At 39.0% G+C, this 23,350-nt stretch overlaps 2 protein-coding genes across 5 annotated transcripts in view; one reads left to right on the forward strand and one right to left on the reverse strand.

Moving 5' to 3' along the window:
• SLX4IP (SLX4 interacting protein) overlaps positions 1-12,723 on the forward strand; it is an 88,120-nt gene extending 75,397 nt beyond the window's left edge. Inside the window, exons 9-12 of one of the 4 annotated variants that reach the window (XR_014317212.1) lie at positions 888-1,729; positions 3,018-3,161; positions 6,829-6,948; positions 12,697-12,723. Coding sequence is in view for 2 of the 4 variants with exons in the window: in XM_082757151.1 (XP_082613277.1) it covers positions 888-1,707 (820 nt within the window). In the remaining 2 variants the exon portion in view is untranslated. Of the gene's footprint in view, positions 1-887; positions 2,746-3,017; positions 3,285-6,828; positions 6,949-12,696 lie in introns of those variants that run through there. The other 3 variants (XR_014317213.1, XM_082757151.1, XM_082757150.1) reach the window with 3 other exon arrangements.
• JAG1 (jagged canonical Notch ligand 1) overlaps positions 8,933-23,350 on the reverse strand; it is a 37,112-nt gene continuing 22,694 nt past the window's right edge. The window contains exons 6-26 of the mRNA XM_082757136.1: positions 23,208-23,338; positions 22,771-22,890; positions 22,207-22,320; positions 21,527-21,640; positions 20,591-20,704; positions 20,144-20,190; positions 19,425-19,598; positions 18,759-18,909; positions 18,147-18,311; positions 17,507-17,620; positions 16,776-16,889; positions 16,552-16,665; positions 16,311-16,427; positions 15,772-15,799; positions 15,574-15,659; positions 14,678-14,791; positions 14,324-14,433; positions 14,005-14,241; positions 13,452-13,583; positions 12,818-12,968; positions 8,933-12,081 (exon numbers count right to left, since the gene is read on the reverse strand). Coding sequence (XP_082613262.1) covers positions 11,624-12,081; positions 12,818-12,968; positions 13,452-13,583; positions 14,005-14,241; positions 14,324-14,433; positions 14,678-14,791; positions 15,574-15,659; positions 15,772-15,799; positions 16,311-16,427; positions 16,552-16,665; positions 16,776-16,889; positions 17,507-17,620; positions 18,147-18,311; positions 18,759-18,909; positions 19,425-19,598; positions 20,144-20,190; positions 20,591-20,704; positions 21,527-21,640; positions 22,207-22,320; positions 22,771-22,890; positions 23,208-23,338 — 2,905 coding nt within the window. The 3' untranslated portion in view covers positions 8,933-11,623. The remainder of the gene's footprint in view (positions 12,082-12,817; positions 12,969-13,451; positions 13,584-14,004; positions 14,242-14,323; positions 14,434-14,677; positions 14,792-15,573; positions 15,660-15,771; positions 15,800-16,310; positions 16,428-16,551; positions 16,666-16,775; positions 16,890-17,506; positions 17,621-18,146; positions 18,312-18,758; positions 18,910-19,424; positions 19,599-20,143; positions 20,191-20,590; positions 20,705-21,526; positions 21,641-22,206; positions 22,321-22,770; positions 22,891-23,207; positions 23,339-23,350) is intronic.

The raw sequence follows: 23,350 nt of genomic DNA on the forward strand, positions 1-23,350 counted from the left end.
ATGCCAGCTCTACCTATTTTGTAAGAGTTCCTTTTCCATAAAGTTAAATATGTAGAGTGGGGAACTGCTTGGTGTCAGTGGACCAGCAGAAAGCAGCCCCAGCATCGGAGGATCTATAGCAATATCTTTAGACTTGAAATCTTACATAGGCAGCTTCAGTACTTGTGCATAAAGTTCATCGCACAGCCTATGTGAAGTGTAGATTTGGAGGTAACACTGCTGAGGAGTGTTTATATATTGACACTCCATCGTGTCCCTTGTGATTCACTTTTCGTGTATAATTCCTTTCAGAATATCATCTGTGTGCATTACCTAAGTCCTTCCCAGATGAGCAGGCTTGATATTAGATGAGTAGTGGTTAACTTTAAAGTAATGCTTTGAAATGTCCTGGGAAAAAATCCAGAGGAACGTTTCTAAACTAGAGATTAGAAATACACAGACGCACACACTGCCTCTCCCCCTTGCCCCCCTCTATTCTTTAGCTATACATTACACATATGAATATATGGGAATGGTTTGAAATCATTTGGGCACTTATGAAATACTATTTTATCTAGCCAGCTTGGGAAGGAATTCAATATACTTCTGCAGAGTTGACCTTTAACATTTGTAATGAATCCAGTTCTGCCTCTTGGAATAGAATGTGAACTCCTTCATGGCTTAGTCATTAATAAGTAGGGTTCCCCTAGTGCAGTGGAAAATCAGATGGATAACACTTGATATTATCCACACTAGACAAACATTGCTGCTTGTCAAGATGATATAGAGGGATTTTTTCCATGTTCAGAAAGAGGGTTGCCCTAGTGGTCTTTCAGAGTTTGTAAGAAGGGCAAATTGAGGCAGTAGAGATTCCTTTTTATTAAAAACAAAATCCCTTTATATTGCAGTGTGAAAAGGACAAAGAAAAGGAAAAGTAGCATGAGCAAACCCCAAACCAGCAAAGACTCCAAGAAAGTGGATCTTGGCTCAGTGGACTCACGGACAGAGAACAGAAAGAATGACTGTCAAACTTCCACCAGTCCTCAATCTGAAGTGAAATGTAGGAGTACAGGACAACTGAAGGATTGCATAAATACAGCTGAGAGCAACTTGGAGCTTCCTATTTTAGAGATGGAAAATAATGTTAATCAGAGACAGCCAGAGGATACTAGCAGCCAGCGAAAACCTCACTCTGTGGAGCGGTTGAAGTCAAGACTTCTAAGCAAGAACCCTCCTTGTAGCTATGAGTCAGCACTGCTAGATCCAAAACAAAATCAAAAAGTGACCAAAACACAGGCTCAACAAGGGAGCTGTGGTTCAGAAGAAAAGTTAGACCATTTCAAAAAAGCATCCTCTGAAGAGGCTACTTTAATTCCTAGCAATACCGAAATGACTAAGTGCAATGATGGTTGTTCAGGTCTGTTCTTGGAGGAGAAGACCCCACTTAATTCCAGGGTGTTTTCTAAACAAGACTTAACAAAGACTGTGTCTGATGAAGAGTCACTTACTTTGGGAAAAAACTTCTCCCAGCCTCCTCCTGTGGGGCACAACATAGTGCAGACAAACCAAAATGAGCCAGGCACAACCACCAAAGAATTACCTGCCATGCCTTCGTCATCTTGTTTAGAACTGCAGCCTGTGCCTGTGGAGAAGCCTACCCAAAAAAGGAAAAAAGAGGGTGAAGATGGTCTCAGGAAGTTAAAACTACGAAGGCTTAAGAAGTCATAAAACCTGAGATATTACCTCGATGGTATGGATGGACAGCCAGATTTGTGTTTGGAAAGCGTATATAAAAAGTAGGAAGCAATTCAAAATAATGAAAAATAATCTCTAAAAAGTCCAAATTAGATAAACTTTTAAAGAAAAAATAGTTAACTAAACATCATAGCTGTTTGGTACTGTAATTGAGATAATTCTGTTATGTCTTTTGACATTAGACCCATAAATACTGTACAAATCAGATGTAATATTTACAAAAGGAAGAATCTCCTATAAAATATTTACTAAGCAGAATTTCAGATCTCTGCGTGTTTTGGTACTATTAAAAAGTCCTGATAGCTGATGACAGAAAAAGTTACAATCACTTTTGTAATCTGTTAACAGCTGCAGTTATCCATTTTTTTTTTGATGTTTCTAAACACATGGTTTATTTTAGTAAAAATCAATCCTTTTTCTGCATTAGGAAGTTTGTGGTTTATTCATGTGATCTTTACAACAGTAAGGCAAATTGAGGTTATTTCAAATAAATCTTTAACCAGATTTTAATACTGCTGATAATTTAAGGGCCACTTTTCAGTGGGCTTTCCAAATAACTATAGTTTGTGTTTGGGCAGTTTTGACAGGAATGCGTGTTTCTAAAGTGAGCTGTGGATACGAGTGATCGTGCATTCACTATTTGGAAAAATTATTTATTCTTATGTGTGTAGTCACCTGGATTTGCAAACATTGCTGTTGGGGAAAGTTCATACATAAACATGCATGCACTTCTTTATGCACTCAGGTTTCACAATCAAGCCTTGCGTGTGTGCAAGGACAACAGTCTGTGCTTTTCAGGTGTTAGCGATCTGAGTTATTTTTTTATTTTAAGATACAGGTAATTTTTAATTGTACAGTGATTTTTAATAATGTTTTTGTAAGTTGTATGCTAATGTGCTAAGGAACTGTAACTTCTTCTTTCATGTTTATATTTTTAAATGGCTAAAATAAAATTACAAGCAATTTCCTTTTGATCATTCTCTCAAAATCAATTTGAGCACAGATGTTTTATGTGAAGCAAATTTTGCAGAAATCTTACAAACATACACTTAATGGTGTGAGTAGCTTTATTTAGATTAATAGGAAGATTCACATCCATTAGCGTTGGAGTTGGTGCGTAGTACACGTTAGAGAGTTAGCAACTCGGCAGTTGGCAGCAAAACACTGTCAATTGAACAGCATCTTTTCTGCTGTAAAAAAAAAAAAAAAAAAGATCTGCTTTTGCTGTAAATGAAAAAGATTCTGCATGCCTGCTAGAAGACATTTTCTCTTTTGTCTTTCAGCCTGTTTGCATGATGTTTCTCATAGTACTTTGCAGTAAGGTTGCTAATGCTTACCCATCTTCAGGCTCTGCAAAAAGGTCTTCCTAGTGACAAGCGCAGTGAAGGCTCCAAACAAATCTGGGTTTGGAAGAAGAACAGCTTGAGGTATGTTTACTCTTGTCTTTTCTATGGGCTCAAGATACTTTGCTAGTACGGGAGTAAAAAGCACATTTTTAAAGGACTTAAAAGAGGTGTAAGGAAATTTAATGAATTTTCAGAAAAATAAAAATAAGTAAAACAGTCATTTGATACTTTATATTAAAGTGTATGTTTTCTGGACAGTTTCTTGAAGTCCTTACAGTGCATAACCTAATAAAAAAATAATGCAAGCGTATATTCTAGTTATTCATATGTATTTCCATTATTTTTACCTTGCTTTTCACCTGGATCCTTTTGACTTTTCCATGACGTTCTTGGTTGTAACAGAAACCTACAGGAGAGGTTTAGATGATTATGTGAGAACAGACGCATGTTGAGCTCACGAAATTACTTGTTACTTCTTTTCATTTTATTCTGCTTAGCAAAAAGACTCTATGCTTGCTTTTCCAAACTGGCAAACACACTGATTGTTCCTGTGAAAATTGCTGACAGACTCGAGCAAGTATGCCCCAGATTAGTACTCCTAACAGTTTTGGATTTTGAAGCTTCTATTCCTCTTGCCCTTCTGCTCTCCAAAAGAATTTAATTCCAGTATTAGAAAAGAGAGCTCTACCACATATAGCTTGTATTATGGGATACCATTGCTATTATTATTAGGTCAGCCTTATAATTACAAATTAGTTTCAATTGTAACTGAGCAACATATGCAGCCTTACAAATGGATGTCATCATATGTTTATGGGGAGCTTGGGTAGACAAAATCATTATCTTTTATATAGCTGAGAGCATTTGATTTTGCATTTAGGATATTTTGTTATGGTATTTACAATGCTGTTTTACATAGCCTTACTGATAGCACGAAACCATTTTCCTTTTCAAACAATGATATTGTAACAATAAGAAATGTAGGGCTGGAATGTTTAGAGGGTTAGAGCCTACGGATTATACAAATGGACTTTTCAAAAGTACATGGTTGTATCAATTGTAATTACTAGCTTGTTAGGATCTTAGGCTCTTTTGAAAGACCCACTGCTTTCTATATGTGTATTTTGAGCTTAATTACTTTGAAAAGTTGTCTCTTGAATCCTTTCAGAAATGCAGTTATTTAGGGAAAAATCATTGTTTCTATAGACTATGGATGGTGTTGCTGGTCAAAATTGTTCTTTCTTTTTCTCCATATGGCAGCACTGCTATAAAAGTTTCCCGTTTGTAAGTCTTATGGATATTTTATGTGACTCTGATAACTGACCTGTGTTCACCATATGCCTCTGTTATCTTTCTGTTTTAACCCCAAGGTTCTTCTCCTCAGTCTTGTTTTTTATTTATTTATTTATTTTTCCTTTATCTACAATCCACCTGCATCCAGATCACTGACAGGTGTGTGGTCTGGCATCCTCTGGAACTGCAGACCTGATTTCCAAGTCAGGCTTAGGAACAAAAAGGAAAAAGAAAAAAAAAAAAAGCTGGAAAGTGAGCCCGAGCAATGTAAAATTAGCAGTTTGCAAGTCTTGGCCCAGGCTTGCTATTACAAATTTGCTTCAGAGCTGCATTAGCGTACCCTTCTATTAAAAGTTTTAAATATGTAAGGCTCTATTCTGTTCTGAAACTTCATCGAAGTGCAGAAACATTTTTTTTTAGTATTTTTTTTTTGGGGGGGAGGTTGTTGTGTGTTGTATGCTTTCTCATTTTTGGAACTTCTTTGAACTCCTCTGCAGTATGTGTAGATCTGAGGAATTGACTGGCTAAAGCTCACAATGCAAGGTTCACACTGAAAGATACAAATTTATCTATTTGTCTTTGAAAAGAGATAACTGTATTTTCCAAAACAGACAGCTTTTTTTTTTTTTTCTTTTTTTTTTTTTTTTGACTTGTCTGGTTAGTTTGGTCTGTGCTAGTTGCTGACAGTGAAACAGTCCTTTCCTAGCCAAACACTTTCTAATGTGTGCAGACTATCATTTGTATCATTTGTTACATTGAGGTAGTTAAATTATTTGCTTAGTGAACTTCTGTGTTTAAACACACATCAAAAGCTACACCAGCCTTTTATTTATTTATTAAAAGGAAGCAGTTGTTGTAAAATCTCCCTTGACCAGTGCTGATCTGTAGGAAAATGGTAACTATCACTAGAGTTATTCTGAGTAATAATAAACTTTGTGCTAGGTCTGATACTGTAAAATAGTAGTTCTGCATGCTAAGGTCTACAGCATATGCTAGCGTGTTGTTACCACTGCATAGCTACATTTTGATGTTACACTTGACTTGGATAAGGCCAACAACACCTGTTTCTAACAAAAAAAAGGAAAATTTTAAGAACCCAAACTTTTCATTGCTACAGAAACTTCTGTCCAAGTGAGTGTTAGTTATTCTCCCTGAGGCTTTTATTTTGTCAGCGTGAACTTCCTTCCCTCTCACAATTCTGCATGCGTGTCACATTCTTTGAGTTTTAATTGACTTTTTGTATCATTATTTTTTTTTTTTTGTATCATTATTTCATTGGTTTTTGAATGGAAATTTTTTTTTTTTTTTTTTTTTAAGGAAAAAGAGGATATTGTTTGTTTGTTTGCATTGAAAACTAGTTGAAATAAGAATGATGTAAAATGTAATTAGAATATCCCAGATTGTTCATGTTATAAATAGTTATCTCCTTGCTTATATCAGTACCTCATAAAACATTTCCTATTGTATTAAAACACTCCAATGCAAGCTTGAGCAAATAGAGTTAATAGTATCAAGAGTCTTTGAGCCAGCAGTGGGAAGTGTGGGTTGGCCTCAGAAATTAGCTTTAATAAAAGGCACTCCTCACTTTGCTTTCTGCTTTTTTCTTCTCTAATAAACATCAACTAGCATCCAAAAATCTCTGTGAATGAGAAGATGGGGATAGGGAAGAGGAGCACTCTGAGCCTTTTATCAAAGCGCTATCAAAGCATTCTGCAGCTGAACCTGGGAGGGATATGAATATGCTTATTTTGACAGTTGGGGCAGCACTGAGAGTAAGCAATTTCTTCAAGGTAAAGCACATAGGGTAAGGAACTCGTGCTGCAAATTCTTTCATCAACTTGTTCAACTGTCTTTGAACTGTTCTCCCTCCTTGTTGACTCTTTTATTCCAGATACTTATAATGGATCCTGGTAGCACATGACCTTAACCCTTCCACAGTGGCAATAAGGCGACGTTTTTAGACTGGGACTTTTTGTTTGTTTGTTTGGTAGTGGCTTATGCTAAGAAACTGTAAAACAGTTGTTAATATGATGTAGTGTCCCAGGGCATTCGAGCTATAACCCAGAAATTGTCCAGGGAATTAACCTCCACCATCCTGCCTCCTTTACTGTACATTACAATTATTCTAGAGCTGGGAATTGGCTCCTGTGAGAGCTGACAGTGCACTGTTTGTGAATGAGAATTTCACTGATTTGTTCCCGTTTTGTCAGTTAGGTCCTGCAGTATAGCTGAGACAGCCACTTTAGTTGCTACCTCAGTAGTAGGAATTGGTAATCTAGCTCCATAACTGCTGTACTTGCTGCCAGAATAATTGTCTTTTTCATTATGCATCAGATCTTTAAAGAAAAGTATCTAGAGCTATAATTCTAGAGATGGGCATGCCCCGTTTTAATATTAATATGATCTCATAGTGCTAGAATGAAAAGGAATAGAGGTTTATTTCTCCACCCTGTAGAGAAACTGGTTGAGACAATTTGCACATCACAGAGAAGGCGCTCACTGGGAGATCTGGGCTGGAACTCTGGTCTGACACCCTGTCTGATACCACAGCACTCCACTGCCGCCCCACTGCTAGGTAAGCCATCTGCTGAACCTTGGTGGCCAACAGACCTCTCAGAACCTTCACCTCTTTCCTCCTCCACCCCCAAAAGTTGGAGTTAATCCTTGCACAGCTATTGCACTGGTTTTTTGTTTGTTTTTCCTCCCCTGCTTTGGGAACAAGAGCTGATCTATAAAAACAAACTCTGTCAGCACTGGTAAACAGTAATTGTGATGACCACTAGTGCCAATACTGTTAAAGAGGAAGTTGAAAAATTCTTAAATATCAAGCAACCAACCGTTAGTATCTTGCTGCTTTTAGAAGGGGAGGGGGAGCTTACGCAATCACTTCCAACTTCTGGGGAGGAAAAGGCTGGATTTGGTACTTCCCTTGTCACAACTTCTCATCTTCTTTGCAAACACTAATAGAAGAATTGTCTCTGCCTTGTGACTTGTTCCGGAGGGACTCTGCAAACGGCAGGGGTAGCGTTCCACGGCCTCTGAACAGAGGGGGAGGCAAGGCTGCCTTAAGCAGGATGGCTGGAGCAGCCACATGGGGGATAGCCGATGAGACGCTGAATCATGCAGTCTTCAAGGAGCAACGGAGAGCACAACCGTGTACATTTTCTAGCTTCGCAGAGAGCTGGTTAACAATATTAACTCTTGTCGTGCAGGTGTCTCAGTGCAAGAACAAGTGGTGTTACTGTGGAGAGAGAAATAGTTTCCTTGTGAAACAGTTTGAGGATTGCTAGTCTCATATCTAGGCCCTGAGCCAGGCTTCACTTGCTAGGCTTTAAATGTATAAGAGCTGTCGCACTGTCATTTGCTTGTATTAACAATGCAGAAATAGCTGTTCCCAAGGCTATCTTTCCCCCAGTGACATGAATATGTTGGAGTTGAGGCTGACGTAGCATGCGTGGTCAGCACCTTTTCGCTAGTCACCTCTGTGTAAGATGGGCCCTTTCCGTGCGGAGGTGCAGCGACTTTGATGTGGCTGCATTCAGCTCATGTTGAACCAAACCCAGATTTGACAGGTTCAATTAGCTCTAGCTGTAGCAAAGCTGAGGGTGCAAGGAGGAATAATTTATTTTTAAAGTTCTTATATTTAAATGGCAGCTCAGGAAGCACACATTTTTTGTTCTTAGATGAATAAGGATCCAAAGAATAAACACAAATAAACAGCATGAAACTTCTCCTGACTAAACAGAATGTATCTTCCCGGAGTAGTAAACTGTGAACTGGCTAAGTACGGTTTGTACAAAAATACCCCTGCCTTGATATTCTAATGGGAAAGCCTTAAACTTCCATGTTTCTATTTATTTTCATCACAATGGAAAACACTCCATATCCCAACCCCCAATTTGGTGGTGGTTCTGGGTTTTGGAAGACTCATTTTGTTGTAAATTCACCAGTATAAATTTTGAAGCTAGCACTGAGATGCGAGGATATAATTTTAAAATATTTTTCTTTATACAAGTCTAATAGAATTCCCTCACTCTTCCCTCTCCCTGTACAACTTGTACTGCTCTAGTTTTATAGCTATGGTATAGCGATGACATTAGTGATATAGGAAAAATAGGTTGTGTATGGATAAACAGGGCAGTAACAAAACTTTTGCATGGTCAGCATGGTGGCTCGTTGCCCTGGAAGGGCTGGAAATAAATTAATTAATACTGTGTTCACAATTTTAAAAAGATTTTGGAATTTGATGAACCCGGCTTTTGCTCTATACAGAGTCTTTGGAGATCTGAACAGCTTTTTCACTGTATTAGCTGATTAAGTCTAATTAGGATTTGACTCTGCATGTTTTCAAGTAACTTGGCACAAACATATTCCCTGAGACTAGCAGAATTCCTAGTTGTTGTTTTCTTCTTTTGCCTAAGAGAAGGGTTTATTACTACAACTTCAGGTTTAAATGTTTCAGTTATTCAGAAGCAGTAGTTGGTTTCTGCATCATTGAAAGCACCATCTTTGTGAACAGTGGGCTTGTACAGGAAGATGGCTAATTCAGCACTCTAGTACAGAAATCTGTTCAGTTAATAGCCTCACTTCATGCTTCAAAGCTGGCTGGAAGACTCCTTTATCTGTAAGTGGCTTTTTTAGACACAACTTGTTTGTTTTATTGCAGATTGTAGAAGTCTGGGAACAAAGAGAAAAAATACTTGTGGGATTTGTTTGATTAGGTATTATTGAAGTGGTCAGATGAAGCTAATCTTGTTGACTTCCTGTTCAGCAAGCAGTAAACTAATGATTCTCCACTAAAGTTATGTGGCATGCAATTGTGAAGAATAAGAGCAGTACCCCTTTCAAGGTAGTGTGGCAACAAGTTAGAAATCTCATTTTAAAGTGGGCTTGAAATAAAAAGTAACACTAAAGAGATTTTTAACCATTTTCTTTAAGATGGCTGTAAGAACAGTACAGAACAATATGTCTTGCACTCAGATTATTTTCAAGTGTTCATATTACAGCAATCTTATAGTATCTATTTACTACAAACAAATGCGGAAGAAAAGGCCTGCGGCTTGCAGTAGAGTGGTTTAAATACAAGGAGGAACCCAACTCTGTTTTATATTATTTTCCAGCTAAGCTTGTTACATACTGTTAATTTTTTCCTTCAGCTTTAACAAAGCAAAGTTGCAGCTTCATCAGGAAAGCATGCTAAAATAAAGAGCAGGCTATCATACAGCTGGCCCATACTTCCACACCCAGTCCCTCTAAACTGGGAGGGACTGCATTAGTTAAACATTAAGCCATTTCAGAATATTTTAAGAGTTTAGTTTATGCTTCACAAAGCACTTTTTGCCCACTAGGAATCATCATAATCTATGGATCCTTTCCCGTCCAGGTCAGCAGTTTGTACCTTGCCTAGCTACTTAGATTTGGTTACTATCTGGTGGTAGCTCATTGGCCCATGCCAAATAAATAGTTGCACAATTCCAGTCGCATCATCACTGTCTCAAAAGTACATGGATGTACATTAGGCAAAAGACATTGAGAACAAGGGACAGGTTGCTTTCAAACTCCTTCAATTTGATTTTAAGCCAGCCAGAAACACAGTCATCTAGCAAGAAACCTGACTTCACCAAAACCAGTGGCAAGTCTTAGAAGCGCGGACCAACACTTGCCACTGTTTTTGCCCAACTGACTAGTTGGGAGTGCCTCCAGAGCTCAATAATCTCCACGCTGATTTATGTTTTCATACAAAAAATTTAATAAATATTACTTTTCAAGATTTATTGCCAGGAACAACACATCAAAGATGCATTTTCATATAACACTAATATCACAATACAAGGTATCTTCATGATCTCAGTGGTTAACCACTGAGATTACTATGTTTATAAGCCTTTTTGATCTTAAACATGTAATAGCACTTTGATTTCCTCACTTGTTAAGGCGGGCAGTGTAATCTATGGCAAACCTACACAGTGATCTTACTGGACATTCTACTGTTCAAGTATTCAACAACTAGCTTATTAGAATACTCCCTAAATGCAGTAGATTACAAAAAAAGTCAAATCTACAAGTGGTTCAGTATTACATATTCATGGTGAAAAAAATAATCAGAATTTACAAAATAAGATTGCTGTGTTTCCAACTTCACACGCTAATTTGATATTTTAATTACATGCAACCACTCACATTTCATCTACATAAAGTAATAGCTCAGTTTTGTTCCCTTAAACTGCTTCTTAGCAGATTATCTGCCTGTCACTCGTTTTCAAGTCTAAAGCAGCAAAAAATTTTTTCTCTAGTCTAATTATCTAAACTGCCTCAGTCAGTAATTACAAATAGTCTTAAAGTGATACTATGGAAGGTGTTTCAAACGTTTGACATTGTACAAAAACCAGCATCAAGGCATGAAAGCCCATCCTATTAAAAATAAACTATTTTAGAACACCTTAGTTTTGGCATATAGGCAACATGTAACAAGAAAATAAATTCAAAATAAAGAAGCCACGAGCTTACAATGCTATCAAAAACCTTCAACTCTAAACACATACATATAAATAAAAAGGAATGATATTTTAAGGCTCTTGATTATTAAGTTAATAAATCAAATATACACAGTGATTAATAAAAAAAGAATTATTTACATATCTATACAAACTTCTATTTTTGACACATTTTCCTCTTTAAATTCTTCATTTACCAGCAACTGCTGACAAGTTCCCCCCACCCCACCCCCAACAAAAATACAATAAAAAAATAAATAATAAACTTATTTTTGATAGTTGCTGTGGTTCCGAGCTGCAAAGGCACTTTCAAATACAGAACTAGTTGTACGTCACCATAAAACCAATATACAAAAAACTCAGATTCAATAAATATAAATAAAATGTATTATTCTAAAGAAACTGTATAAATTGGGACATCTGGCAGAAAAAAAAAATTAACACTAAAGAAGAGTAATAAGGCTATGTAATACCTTATGAAACATTTCCATGATGTATCAGCTACAGCTGAATTTACATTAGGGCACTTTTGACTAGTTTTGCATAGATGTGAAATGCAGCACTTGGTATTCCAGCCAACCACAGCAACTATCATTGCCAGTGTAAGCCAGCTTGTCAAAACTTAAATTAACACAGGGATTCTAAGTAAATAATAGCCTTAGACTCAAATATTACACAACAGTTTAAGAACTACAAGCTCTTGAGTGCCTTTATAATGATATTTAAAGGCCCTGCATGGCAGCACCCAACTGTCTGCTATACAATGTACTCCATTCTATTTAAACTTTGTGCACTTTCCAAGTCTCTGTTGTCTTGTTTATTTGTCCAGTTTGGGTGTTTTGTAGGTGTGCTGTTGGGTGGCTTTTCATCTCTGTCTACCAAAGTGTATGCTGGCTGCTTGGCAAATCGGGCCTTCTGCTGGTGTTTGTCCATGTCATCTTCCTCCACTTCTGAATTGTGCGTCCTTATTTTGGCGATTTTAGAGTTTTTGTTTTCATAGTCTTTAATTGGGACAGTATTTGCTCCGTGTTTCTCGATGGGGTTTTTTATCTGGTTCAGCTGCTCCCTTACGTTGTTGGTAGTGTTGTCATCAGATGCTGTGTGAGTATGGCTGCTCTGCTTTCTGCGTTTTCGAATACACCAATAAAAAACAGTTACCAGGCAACAGATCCAGGCTACTGTTAAGACTGAGCTCAGTAATGGCACCAAGAAATCTGGAAGAGATATGAGACCAGTTAACCCTGCTGCAAACAACGTGTTCCGGTCAAGGCTTTTCACAAAGAAGAGAAATCTCAGTTCTTAAGCCTTATTTATACATTGGGGTCCAGACAGTAATGTAAGGATAATCTCAGCTTTTTTAGAATACAGGGTGTTTAAAGGGAGTTTAGGATTCTGAGTAGTGACTGACAGCCCTCAATGGAAAAAGTCCTCCCCTCGCCGCAGAACCAGTCATTGCAGGCACTGCTGCACTGTCCTACCCTGGCTCTCCTGGCCTGGGGGCTATGCTCCCACTGAAGTCATTTCTCCATTTGTGGCTGGCCATAAGATACCTTTGCCTGCCTGGTGCTACAGGGGAACTAGTTGTGATGAATTAAATGTCAAGGTCAAAAGCATCCATCTGGACAGTGTCATCACCGGGTCAATACGTGGGAACTTTCAGAACCAGCTAGACTTCAGTTCCTTTCTTCTTGTTTCTCCATGGAGAGGGCTGTAGGCCTTTTATTAAGGAGTTAAGCCACTGTTCTAGAGCATTCACAGAACACTTTTTTTTAAATGTTATTTATAGTAAGATCCTGGTGCAAATACTCCTTGTTGTTCCCACTTAACAGGGCCAGCAGGCAGAGAAACTCAGAGTTGCTACAGATCTCAAAAGTAAGAAAAGCTTCACGTGCTTTGAAAGGCTATTCTAGTCATGAAGAGCATGAGTTCTTGGAGATGGGGGAAGCTTACCTGTTTTGTTTTTAACTGGTCGCCGTTGTACCCTGACTTCTGCGACTGCAGCAATTAGCGTGTTGTTTCCATCGCGCTTACTGACAAGGTCAATAATCTTATCTGTGATTTCTTTGATTGGGTTTTCATCTTCACCTATATCTTCAGCAGCCTAAATAAGAAGTCATACAATTAACACCAAATGCCAAATCAGATGTGTGGGTAATCTGCTATTTATAAACTTTCACAATCAGTTAAGCCTCTCAGTACTTTTCAGACTTAAAACAACTACCAAAAACAGAAACAAAACAAAAATCTCAGCCACAGGCAGAAACTCATATTGCAAAATTTCTGTCCTCATCCTTAAAACAAACAAAACAAAAAGCAGTGTTCAAGAGAGCATATTGGAAAGTGTTTTAGTCCCCTATTACATTTGCTAACAGAGGGTAGCTTTCGGGTATGCACATGTAATCAGGATTTCTTCCCTGTTCTTAAAAGAGAACTGGGATAGAAACTGAACAGAAGTACTGACAAAGCCAGGAATTCAGAAGTACTGACAAAGCCAGGAATTACAACTTTTATGAAATCCACATGTTATACTTATATCCAAGCAATTAACTACTAAGGCATTTAAACATATTCCAGGAATACTTACAATAGCAACATGTATTTCGTTGTTTGCCAAGTGTGAAGGCTCACAGGTAATATAGATAGAATATTCAACAGAAACATTCTTCAGAATATTCAGATTCCTCAATTCACTGCAAATGTGTTCTGTGGTAAGGCCCTGGAGGAGACAAAGTGTTGTGTTTTTTTTGTTTTTTTTTAAAGTATACATGCACATGAACGCCTACAAAATCATTTATATCTATACCTAAATATATACAATGATGTATGCATTTTATTATACATATAAAAAAATAAGATATACTGGCTTACATCAAAGCTGAAGAGAGTTTGCCCTAAAGTAACAGTTCAAGGGAAGGGGGTGAGGGTGTAAAATTCCCTCCAAACCAGCTTTTATTCTTCTCTGGACACAAAAACGTTTAGGGTAGAAATTTTTATTAAGCCTTCTATAACTTATGTTTTCTTTTTTAATGAAGGAGCATCAGCTTTTACTGTATTTTTAGCAGTCAAGTAAGTTGTTCCACACTAGGGAAACAAGCATTTGTGGGCCACAGCATACAGAGTTATGTTTGGCTACTTACTGGTGCCATCATTTCCTTATTAAAGGTAAAGGTGATGTTGGCACAGTTGTCCTGGTAGTAAGAATCAGGATTGCATTTAGTCTTCACAGGTTGTTGATTAGAAGGCCAGCATTCACCCACCGCAGCACAAGGATGAGTGAAACAGTGGTCTTCTTTAACAGGAACACAAGCGTGTCCAGATGGGCATTCGTTATGACCTTTGGCATGTATTACACAAGGTCGAGGACCACACCAAACCTAGAAGGGAATACATACTGATATAAGTAACCATTGGTTACAGAATTAAGACCGTATAACCCAAAACACAGCATAGTTGTACCTTAGAACAGGTGACTTTTCCATTCAAGCACTGACAGGTATTACAGTCATCATCCCACTTAGCCCCATCTGGCATTACTCGGACAGTGGTAATGCAAGGCCTTCCTGTAACTGAAGACATATTTAATAGAATTAAAAAGCTTGAGGAAAAAAAAAAAAAGTGGAAAAAACCCTCTATATAAGTTCCTTTAAGCCCAGTGATAAGCTTGCTTCATCAATGAACATGATATTTGCTTTTAACCAACAATAACCTAGCACTCCTCCCACCCCCCATACAACCACAAAACCGTTCACATGCAATTAATTATACATGTCTTGCTACAAGCAATATAACCAGCTATGACATCTGAAATACCTTCTTGGCATCCTGGACCACTGCGACCTGGTGGGCAAATGCAACGGTAACCGTTAATTTCATCTATGCAAGTAGCCCCAAAGGCACAGGGTGAAGACTGGCATTCATTGATATCTATAGTGGGAAGGAAAAGGGGAAAAAAAGGAGTTACTCTATAATATACTTTTATTTCAACAGAAAAAAAACTTAAAGCTCCAGTAGGCAAATCCCTCTTATGTTTACTTTCTAGTGTCTACCCAGGGACAGATTCTTAGCAGCAACATCTTGCAGCAAATTCTTTGAAGTTTCTGCTGCATGGCACTAACAAAAATCAAAACCTGACCCCTACAGCTACTTAAGCTTTAAGGGCAAGGACACATTCCTTCTCACACAAAGATGGATTCTCTCCTTTGGCAGAATTCAGTTTAGTCCACCTACGCAATTCTTCAACTGACAGCAGTGGTAAACCCCTACCAGTTGTATTGCTACTACTGAACTTCTATTTCCATGGCTGTTACTTAAAAAAAGAATAGTATTAGTGTCCTCCTACCTGTAATTATTATTAAATTACAGGGAAGTACATACATCACCTCAGGGCTTGTAGGTAGATTATTAATTGACAAGGTTTTTGGCTAGCACACTTTCATGTCAAACACAAACATATTCTAACTGGGACAACCATCTTGAAGGGCATTTTGCCCACCAGAAGGCTTCAGCTGAATGGAATTCAACATTTCTTTCATTTTCAGTGTAATTCCTGCCCTTCCCTACGTCCTCTACTGATCTGGATATAAGTAGAGAAGACAAAGGACATCTATCATAAATCTGATCTACCACTTAACTCAATTAAGTTGATTGTCTTGCAACAAGATTTAAGCAACAGAAAAATCAAAGTAGAGAGTCACTGAAAGACTTACTGATCCTGCAGTCGGGACCTGCAAAGCCTGGGGCGCACTCACAGCGGTACCAGTTGTCTCCATCCACACAAGTGCCACTATTGTAACTATAAAGAAAAGTAATTATGTGCATTAAAAAAACACTACAAGCAAATAGAATCTAGAACTTTCAGACAACAAAAAAAAGCAAAAGATGAAAGACAAACATATTAAACTTACCAAGGATGAGGACTGCAGTCATTTGTGTCTGCAAAGTGAAGATAAACAACGTTAAACATGCAGACTTTGGCTAATACAGCTCTACTGTCGGTAAAGAATGACTGAACTTCCCCTAATGCCCAAGTTACATGTAGCTCAACTTTAACAAAAATATGCTGAAATTCTCCACTAAATTGATTCCAGACTTCCACCACAAAATTTGTTAACTACATTGTGGAACACATGTACACAGGAAGAGATCGTTGTAAAAGAATCTAACAGTGGAAAAAAAAGTGGAAGCAGACTGAGCTGCTGGTAGAAAAAGAATGCAGGGAGAAAACAAGACAACATCTGTCTCCACTTAACTCATTTGCAACTTTCTCATGCCCAGGTCAAGGCTCTATCACATAAAGTCATTAAAAACAAAGATTCAGGTGATGCTAAAGCCTACATCAAACAAGCTTGCCCTTCTGTTTTCAATCTCGGCTCCAAGAGCGACAGGATGAGCTAATGTTCTCATCATGCAACACTCTGGAAAAGTTCAAGCAGAGATGACTTACTCTGAGTACACGTGGGTCCTTCCCAGCCCTCCTTGCAGACACAAGTGAAAGAATCTCCACTGACTACACAGGTACCTCCATTATGGCAGGGGTTTGGCAGGCAGCTGCTGTTCCTCGCTGTAACAGAAGTGAGATTTGCCATTAAGTTGTTAGAAAGCCCTCAAATCTGAGCCAAGAGGAAAAACTGAGGTCACAGATTCAGTGCTGCATCTGCTTCCTGGTGATTATGCAGGCTATTTACCTATATTACAAGTGGCTCCTTCCCATCCTGCAGGACACATGCACTTGAAAGTGTCCCCCTCATCATAACATGTTCCTCCATTATTGCACGTTGCTTCATCGCACTGGCTGTCACCTATGAAAAACCCAAACTATCCTTAATACCTGTGCTTTCTTAATACAATGCTTAAACTTGCTGCATTGTAACTGAGCACGCCTGTTATGTTGTGGAAGTGCTGAACTTACGGGAGTGGCACGTTTTTCCTTTCCACCCATTTTTACATTCACAGAAGAAATCATTGACCAAGTCTCGGCAAGTTCCTCCATTGTGGCAAGGGTTTTTACTGCAGTCATTAATATCTAGATATATTAAGGAGAGAAAAACAAGCTAAGCAGTGTTTACAGAATTGACAAACACTTAATGCCTGAAAGGTGCCTGTTCTATCCCTAACTTTGGCTTGAGTTTCAGTCGTGGAATAAACAATTAGGTCAGTACATTAAAGCTTTAAGCACTGTCATAGACATGAGGAACATTTCACCTTGTTCCTCCATTTTTTTTTCATTTTGTTTTAGTAAACAAGAAGTGAAAAGGTCTATTATGTAAACTATCCTATCAGTCAGAGGATAGGAGTTGAGTGCTTACTCCCCTTCCATCCTCAAGACTAGGAAACACAAACGTGACATATAGATATGCCCTTCCTAGAACAGTATATTCTACACTAAGGGTTTCTTACAGGAAGTTAAGGGTACAGCAAAAAAATTGAATGATAGGAGAGCCAGGTTCTGCTCTGAGGGTGTTGTGGTAGTTTGGGTTTAGTTCTCATTCAAAAACATGTGACTCAGTGGGAAAAAGATGACACTGTCCTCTGCAGCCTTTGTAGGAAAGTTCATTGTTTGCTATTGTCTAAAAGACAGTATGGGCCATTCTTTGCTGATACATCTCTAAGAGCTCTTATTGCAAAGAATGGTTAACTTACTTGTTTCACAATACGTTCCTTCCCATCCATCACTACAAATACATTTGTAGGAGTTGATGCCATCAATACAAGTGCCACCATTTTTACAGGGGTTGCTCTCACAGTCATTAATATCTGCAACAGTTTGGAGGAAACGAGAAAAGAGAAAAAAACAACACACATCAAACTGGGAGTATAGCTACTGGAAATTATCTTCTCATTGAAGACTATTTGCTGCTACTCCCACTTCTCCTTTTGAGAGGAGGGGTAAGCAAGATAAAAGTTAATAAGAAAAAAAACTCAAAAACAATTCAGGGATGAAACAGTGAGCCCATCACTCAGCAATTTGCTATTAAAAAGTAAAAGTAAGAAAGCAGGAGTCCTTAAGATCCTTGTTAAACCCCACTATTAGATACCTCAGACCTTGTATACATAAGGTTTTTAAAAATATACAATTCAAGGCCAGAAGGTTCATTAGCGTGAACTTTCCCCAAGGCCTAGCAAATTCCGATCTGCCTCGCCCAACCAGGATATGAAAACTTAACACAGTTCCAAGGTTCAGTGTGTTAGAAGAAGAAAACCTTTAAGCAATCTGGGAGGAAAGGATGGAATAGTTTTCCAAGAACAGTACGGGAAAATAAAACGTCTTTTTAGCTCTTACTCTCATGACAGTAGGTGCCAGTGAATCCTTTGTTGCATTCACATGTAAATTTTCCACCTGCTTGGCTCTTGCATTTTCCATGAGGACCACAGACATTTGAAGAAATATAACGAACTCCTTCCGGTGTGCTGTTAGAAGCTACTGCCACTGTACAGCTGTCAATTACTGTAGAAAAAACAGAGACCTGAGCGAGGATTGCCCATTCTATCCGATTGCTTAAATTAATAGCAACATCTTTATTTCCAGTGATGGAAGTTTAAAAGACAGGCATATGCCTACAGCTTTACGGTAAAAACACAACACCAAGTATTTGTTCATAAAATAATCAGCGTCTTATCCAAAGTTAGCTGGACCACTTCCACAGCCAAGAATATATACAGTAAAGTGGCCTATTTAAAGCCTATGCTTTACATATATTTTAAAGAGCTGCTATTTACAAATAGTACTCATCTTTTCACACAAATAGAGGCATAAAACACAGGGCAAAATTCAGACTCTCTATACAAAATCTGCTCCACTCATTCCCCTACTGCAGCTGCGCTACAGCTTTGGCCAGGGGACAGGCAGAAACTGTTGTCTGTCATTCCCATTCACCTGCAAGGTAACACAAACCTTCACAAGGAGTTGTGCGGCAGTGATCTTTCAGGTGGGAGCAGTTTTTGCCTTCATAGTCTTCAGGGCAGTTACAGAAATAGTCCATAGCAAGATTGAAGCACTGGGCGCCGTTCTGGCAAGGATTTGGCTCACAATAATCTATGTCCAGCTGTAAGCAGTGCAGAAATAGGAAAGGGAAATAAAAATGGAAAAAAAAAGAGGGGGGTAAGAAAGGGGAAAGGCTGAGTGAGACAGAAGTTTTATCATAGCTTTCCCTCACTACGACAAGCAGACATTGTGGAATCTGACCTTTTTATCTACTGCCTCAATGACTTGTTCATAACGCACAGAGTTTAGTTAGACTTGCAACTATTTCAACAGACAGCAGTCTTGATATTAAACAGCCCCTGAAAGTTAATAGTTAGCATGCAACAAAACCCGACATGCAAACACTTGCAGTCTATTCAACAGAAAAAGAATCTTCAGCAGCCCATGAGAATTTTCTGTTGGTTTCTCCCCCACCCCCCAATATATACTAATCAGTCACTTTCTTGGCAGACTGACAATGATATCAAGCACAACTTATATTATGGTTCACTGGATGCAAGGTATTCAGTCTACAGATCCAAAGTGCTGGTAGAAACACCACTGGCTGAGGGCCTGCTTTTCACCCATGCTTCTTACCTGACAGAGGTTTCCTGAGAAACCAGCAGGACACAGACACTGGAATCCATTGATTTCATCCTGGCAGTGACCCCCATTCATGCAAGGGTTACTCGCACATTCATTGATGTCTTTCTCACAGTGATCTCCTGCATACCCAGGTGAACAGATGCACCGATAACCATTAACCAAGTCCTGGGAAGAAACAAGAAAGTTTAAAGTTAATTTTTTTTTCCTCTTTCCTTACATATTCTCATTAGAGAGGAGAAAAAAAAATGTCCAAAAACGTGCTCCTACAATGTCTGATGCCAACATAAGAAACTAGCTCAAATTAAAACAAAGAAGGAATATTTAGGGGGAGTGTGTTGCAGAAAAAAATATACATCTATACACGTACACCAGCCAGTGATGGCTTACTGTCAGAATTCTGAGTAGGACATGTTAATCTACTTCTTAAAGCAGAATATCTATATTTACAACAGATAGTTTGTACAAGAAGCCCATTCACTGGTGACACTGGGAGTGAAAATGAGTACTTTATTGCAGTTATATTTTCTGCCTTTGCTATTCTACACATAGCCCTACATGCCCCAACGTGCCATAACCTCTCCCCTTAAAGCAAAGAAATTACAATTTATACCAGCTAATTGCTATTTTCCACACTGCTTGTGTTGAGACTCAAATATTTTAGTTACTGCTGCAAGTCTCCAGCAAGCCAAAATAAAACAAGAATGGCTTACCCGACAGGATCCTCCATTCTGACATTGTCCACGACAATCATTAATATCTGCAATAAAATTAGCGTAGTTAGAAAGCAAAAAAATTATTTACAGTAGATAGAGTTCAAGTTTCTTTAAAACTGCAGCTAGATAAACCTTTTGTCAAGTTTCCTGCATGCCTTCCTTGAGATAAGGTTATTATAATGGGTGGGAACCTTTCCCAATTCTTTTACTAGAAGTAGTGAAACTTCACATCATTGTTTTACTTGCTTTATCGGAATATAGCTATGTTATGGACTAATGAGTTTGATAAAATTGTGTATTTTCATTCCACACCAACTACTCCCTTTCTAAAAACATCAACTGCTGGGACTCTGCCTGATGTTTAAATGTGAGCTTAGAACTCAGTGGGGTATATACGTATACACACAATTAACCTGTAAGAAACCCGAGGATATAGACACTTACTTATATCACAGTTGTGGCCAGACCAGCCAGTAATGCAGTCACAATAGTAGCTGCCAATCAGGTTCCTGCAGGAGTTGGCATTGACACAGGGTTTGCCCTCACATTCATTCGCATCTGAAAAACAATGTGAATGGCCAAATGCAGGGCTTGTAGCGTAGGAGGAGAAGAAAAAAGTCTACAGTCTGTTTTCACAGCAATAATCAGCAGTTCATTCAGATCTAAAAAGAACTTGCAATATACAGCTCGGATTAGCGTGACTTGAACGAACAAAAGTCAATCATACATCAGCCTCTGAAGTCTCTTTCAATTTCTCTGCAATTAGAACATACAGGCTACGCTAATTATTTGATAATTACCCAGCCACTCATTAAGAGCAACTTCCCCCCACACACACACATCTCAGTCCAGCATTTTGAAGGAGGAGTGCTGCAGCCTGGTCATTGGGATTAGCGTGTTGTGTAAAGAATGCGGACAGCTCATTCTTCGTGAGATCATCCACATTTTGGAACCCAGCTGTGAACTCCTTGGCCTGGAGGAGTTGACATGGCTGAAGAGATACAGCAACTTTCTCACAGGCTGAAGAAAGAAATACATGTGGGGGTGGGACTGGAAGGCACACGCATACACCCTCCCCACTTCAATACATTTATGATTTCAAGTATTTCTGTTAGGCTTAGTTAACTATTTCTTTCAGCATGCATCAAAAAGAACTTTAACAGGAAGAAGCCACTCTGTGCTTTGAGACTGTTCTAGGCCCTGGTCCTGCAAACATTGAAGTTTAGTTTTTCTACATTTCTTAGGCTTCGGAACTATAAACACGCCTGAAATAAAGTGCATGAGTACCCTTGCCTGCTGGACAATGAACCTTCCTGCATTTCCCCACCACTCCCGCCAGCACCTGGAGCAACACAGGATGAAGAAAAAAGGAGTTCTTACCTAGCTGGCATGTTTTGCCAGTCCACTGAGGTGGGCAAATACACTTAAATCCATCAACTAGATCTTGACAAGTTCCTCCATGACCACAGGGGTTTGGAGAACAATCATCAATATCTGTAATGCAGAACAAGGAGAAGCTTAGCTCTGTTACCAAACAGGCAAATGTCAGTAAATGATAAATGGTTGCTGCTACTAGGATTTGTCCTGAGGACAAGACAGACAACAGGACTTCTGCACAGAATTTCTACGTCTACTCCAATTTTGGCAAAAAACTCCTTAAAAAAAAAAAAAAAAAAAAAAAGAAATAAAAGCAATAGTATGACAGGGGAGTTCAAAGTACAATGGAAGAAACTTAACACCCCTGGCCTTTTGGAAGTGGACGTCAGATTTTGATACAAAGCAGTCTCTCAAAAATAGTATTTTAACAACTTGCCAGAACACTACCCAAATTTTATGTTCTGCTTCTCTCCTGAAGCCATTGACCATTCTTTCCCCCCACATTTAACAAAAACCTCAGTACATGCAGAAGAGGGTCTACCATGATATGAAATGGCTGCTAAGAACTGATGCTAAAGCTAGGAACGGTTCAGTAGGCTGCCCTGTATGTTTACTGGGAATTAGAGAGATAGATCTCAACAGACAAGCTAGCACATTTTTAATACAATTTTCAAAGGTCTTACTATCAGTGCAAGTAGGTCCAGCCCAGCCAGGCGCACACACACACTCAAATCCTGTAGACGTTTCCAAGCAGCTTCCCCCGTTGTGGCAAGGATCAGAGAGGCAGGCATGCTCCGCTGTGGCAGGATAAAGTATGTCATGGGAGAGACTATAGCACCTGAAGCCAACCTTGCTCCCACTACTTGCCTCTGCTCTGGATATACCATCACCACCCTTGATGTACTGCCCTCCTGAGTGAGCAGTGAATCAAAAAACTACAATTAGCAGGAAGTCATCCTCTGTGCTAACTCACCAACCCCCTGACTTGCACCTGTCTGAATCAGAGCCAAACTAGGGAACTTGTAATGATCTCCCTGGTGAGCAGAAGGCTGATGTGCAGAGATACAGACTGTTCATGAGGAAGCATGAACAAGCAAGTCTGGATCTTTTTAGCAAGCCCAGACATCATAGTTAACATTAGAAGTAGACTTTACCCCTAAACTCCTAAAATACATCCAAGCATAGCCATTAAAAGCTGGGAAGACCAAACTATCAGTGGCAGTTCAAGGGCTGCATCAAACACTTACCAATTTCACAGTTCTGTCCCGAGTAACCCTCAGGGCAGGAACATTGGTATTTATCGGGGCCAGTGTTGCTGCAGGTACCACCATTCAAACAGGGTGGGTGGGTTCCACAGTAGTTCAGATCTGCAAAAAGGTGAGGAGCATTAAAAAAAGCCATGGCTGAAAACCAACAGAAACATTAGCAATTGTGTGCTTTGCTCTATTGCTCCGCAGCCTTACAGAACATGTCTGCACACACAAGCAGGACATGACAGAGCAAAGCACATATGCTAACACCACCAGAACAGCAGAGGACACACAGCTAAGTAGCCAAAGGACAAAAACCTCCCACCACGTTTCAGGAGGCTTCCTCCCTTGCTCCTGCATGTGCTCTCTCCACATTAAGTCTGCCAGTGTTGAAACTGAAGTGTTACACTTGGCTATCCATGAGATTAGCATACCTTTGTCACAGAGTTGACCACCCCAGTTGGTTTCACAGAGGCATTGCCATGGTTCAATGCAAGTGCCATGGACACATCCTGGGTGTGGAATGCACTTATCACAGTACTGGCCTTGCCATCCATACTGACACCTTCGTTTAACA

Source organism: Aythya marila (assembly GCF_965140915.1).
Source record: "Aythya marila genome assembly, chromosome: 3".
In the NCBI taxonomy this organism is placed as follows: domain Eukaryota; kingdom Metazoa; phylum Chordata; class Aves; order Anseriformes; family Anatidae; genus Aythya; species Aythya marila.